At 59.7% G+C, this 3,320-nt stretch overlaps 1 protein-coding gene across 6 annotated transcripts in view; it reads right to left on the bottom strand.

Annotated features, from left to right (window-relative positions):
• Window positions 1-3,320, bottom strand: part of PPP1R9A (protein phosphatase 1 regulatory subunit 9A) — a 100,049-nt gene that overhangs the window by 3,933 nt on the left and 92,796 nt on the right. For 3 of the 6 annotated variants that reach the window (XM_027848805.1, XM_027848807.1, XM_027848810.1), the window contains 2 exons: window positions 504-623; window positions 299-322 (listed from right to left, as the gene is read on the bottom strand). In XM_027848805.1, coding sequence (XP_027704606.1) covers window positions 299-322; window positions 504-623 — 144 coding nt within the window. The remainder of the gene's footprint in view (window positions 1-298; window positions 323-503; window positions 624-3,320) is intronic. The other 3 variants (XM_027848806.1, XM_027848808.1, XM_027848809.1) reach the window with 1 other exon arrangement.

The raw sequence follows: 3,320 nt of genomic DNA, 5'->3' as shown, positions 1-3,320 counted from the left end.
GGGAGAGGAGGCTGCCAGGAGCAGAGATGAGGAAGGTGAGATAAGCAATGAGGCACCCAGAAAAGTCAGTGCCCAAGAGGACTCGTGCTGGGGACAGAGTGTGGGGACAAGGGTAGAGGCCCAAGAGGAGGCCGGAGAAGAGGGGCCTTGGAGCCACTCTGACCCAACAAGATGAAGCTCATGAGAACACTCTACATGGACCTTCTTCCCAAGGGAAGGTCCTGACTCTCTGAGGGCAGGAAGCGGCCCCTCTCCTGGGGTTCCCTCTCGGCCCACCCCCACAGACCAGAGCTCTCACCTCGTCATCGATCATATCCAGGCTCTTAGTGCGAGCGTGAAGGAAAGGAAAGAAGAGTTTTCAGAACAGGGTTCGAGTCACTCTGCACACATGCAGTGTGGGGGGGGGGGGCCCAGGAGGGATCTGACCTTCCAAGCCCACCCTCCTTCCTCCACCCCCCAACCCACATCAGGAGCTGGGGCTGGACTCAGGAAGCCACACACACCTCATCTGACGACAGGGCCAAGGATCTGGAAAGCCCTGGAGCTTTGGGGTCAGGCCCAAGGCCGCTAAGGTCAGCCGAGCTTGTGCTACTGGGGCTGAAATCGTCGGGGAGAGGGAAATTCTGCAGGAATGAAGGAAAGGAAGAGTGAGGAGCCATCTTCCCAGCCTGCCCCAGGGGGCTGTCATACCCTCTCCTGAGAGGTGCCAGGCCTGGCCTGAGGACTTTGGAACATGCAAAGCAGGTGAGCCCCACCATGGAACGGCACAGGCTGTCCCGTGGAAGGCAGTGAGGTCTCTCATTCCTGAGCACACTGCCTCTGGGGGCGCATCCATCCCAAGACGGAGGCACTGCACCTGCCCCAGAGCTCCCACGAAAATGAGTCGGGAGGGCTGGTCCCAGCACAAGAGGAAAGGGGTCCGGCAGTGTCTGTGGGGAAGCCTCATGGGCTAGGAGCCTGCTTGGCCTGCAGAAGCCCAGTGTAGGCTCCCACCTGCCCTGGCACAGTCTGAACTTGGCCCCTGATGGGGGGCAAGGGAAGGGTATTGCTGCCCATTCAGAAACGGACGTGTTGGCCTTGTGAACCCCTGAGGATGGGCTGGTCTGAGCATCCAGACCACAACCACCAGTAGACAAGAACAAATTCTACCCTCCAGCAAAAGCACTCAGTTGACGCTGCGCTAAGCTGTCTTCAACTCTTTGAGTTGGAGTCAAAGAAAAAGGCCCCAGGAAGAGAGAGAGATCTGGGGGGAGCCAGGGTCAGAGGCCTCCTGCAGAGCCTTCCAGGCATCCTTCTGGACTTCTCTCTGGGGGATGCCCCTTGGCCAGCTTCCCGGCTGGTGCTGACCACCCTCCAGCTCAGCCCTCAGTTTTCCAGTGACTCTCCGAGCTGGCTCAATGCCTACCCATCTGCCCAACCACACAGCTAAGTGGCATCAGCCTGGGCCCCCCAGCAACCTCACCTTGAACTCTGGGGCTACTGAATCAGTCGAGACCCTCCCAACCCAACTCCAAACCCAGCATCCTCCCTTAGGCTCACCCGGAGCCTACCTTCATCCTTCTATGCCACCTCCAAGCCCCTGGCTTTATGCTCCTCCATCCCAGCTGGGATCCCAAAGTGGGCCTCCAGTCTTTCCGCCCTCCCCCCCCCAGATTCCCTTAGGCACTTCGAGCACTGGAGGGCGCTGCTGTGCCCCCTGGGCTGCTGAGCACTTCTGGAGCCCCTAAGGGCATCTGTTTCAGACTGTACTGAGCCTGCACTGATTTCACCTGAGACAAACCAATGGCATGCCCTTCTTGCCCAGGCAGTCTGCGCAGGGCAGCTCCTTCCCAACGGCCAGCTCTCTGCCACGGCCACCCTCCCGTCCCACCTTCCCTTCAGCCCACAGTCCTCAGGACTACACCAGCTCTCTGCCAGCACCATGGCTATCATCCTCATCAGGACTCTGTCCCTGAACTCATTCCCTCTCAGACAAGTATCTCCCATCCCCCCACCTCCTTCCCACCATCTTGAAAAAACTGCCCTTTCCCTTTCCTTTTAATTCAGAAACCACCTCTCCCCTCTTCCCATTCCAACTGTCCCCTCTCTTCAGCGCTAAGCTTCTCGAGGGTGTGAGCAACAGCCACAGCCTGGCACTGCGGGGCGTCATCCCTGCATCCTGTGGCCACGGTGCAGACCGGGTTCCCGTTGACTTCTTCAGCTTTTCACACTCACGAGGCTTCCCTCCCACTCTACCTGGGCACCACCTGTCTGGGCCTCCTCCTCCCTCACCACCTGTCAGCTGCCAGGCCCTGGGCATCCCACCTTGACAACACCCCTGCATCTGCAACCCTAAAATGCCCCCTGGTCCAGGGCTTTGTCTCCCCCTGACTGGCCTAGGTGGTGGTAGCCTCTTGAATTAGCCTCTTGAAAGGCACTGCTTCTGAATGAGCTTCAGTCTCTGCCTGGCATGTAGTGCCCTCTATGGCTGGCATCACACCAGCCTTCAGGTCTTTCCTCACCTCTCTCTCCTGTTCCAGCCCAACGGAAAAGGGCACAGACCCTGAAAATCGCCTCCCTCTCAGGCCTCCCTGCCTGCCTCCCCCACCCCCAGCCCAGGGCAGACTGCAGGCTGTGGTTGCTGCAGGCTTCTTACTCCAATTCCACAAGGTCCAGATCTTTCCCTACAAATGCACTGGCTCTTCCTGAGAGGCCAGGGTTCCGTGAAAGTGGGAGAAAGTCAGAGGAAGGGGCAGAGGTGACGGCCCAAATGGTCCCCTACACGGTCTGTGTCAGGTCCCAAAGGACACGGGCCATACGTGTCACTTGTTACTGTGCAAACGACTTCGGACAGTCCCCTTCTCTGCCCCCGCCCCCAGGCCTTGCCAGTCAGAGCAGAGGCAGGGGACCCTCCTCAGGGGCCGCAGAGACCGCTGCTGCACCTGCTAGAGCTCCTGGCCAGGAGGCCGTCACTTAAGAGAGATGCCCAGCAGAGCCTACTCCGTGCCAGGCCATCCTGAAGCTGGAGGGGAGGCAGCCCAAAAGCGCCTTCCTGTAGGCATCAGTAGTCCAATGTGTAACAAGCCCAGGGGACTGAGGAGAAGAGGTGTCACAGGGCAGGACGGTGTGAGGACTAGAAGGGGAGGGAAGGAAGGGGAAGGGGAGGAAGAGGGAAGGCGAGAGGGAGCGAGAGGGGAGGAAAGGAAAGGTGAGAGGGAAGGGGAGGGGAGAGGGACAAGGAGGGGGAGTGAGAGGGAAGGGGAAGGGAGAGGGAAAAGGAGGGGGAGTGAGAGGGGAGGGAAGAGGGAGGGGAGGGGAGGGGAGGGGAGGGGAGTGGAGGG

Source organism: Vombatus ursinus, unplaced genomic scaffold, assembly GCF_900497805.2.
Source record: "Vombatus ursinus unplaced genomic scaffold, bare-nosed wombat genome assembly UNPS02006874.1, whole genome shotgun sequence".
NCBI classification, from domain to species: domain Eukaryota; kingdom Metazoa; phylum Chordata; class Mammalia; order Diprotodontia; family Vombatidae; genus Vombatus; species Vombatus ursinus.
This window is presented reverse-complemented; position numbering and strand designations above follow the sequence as displayed.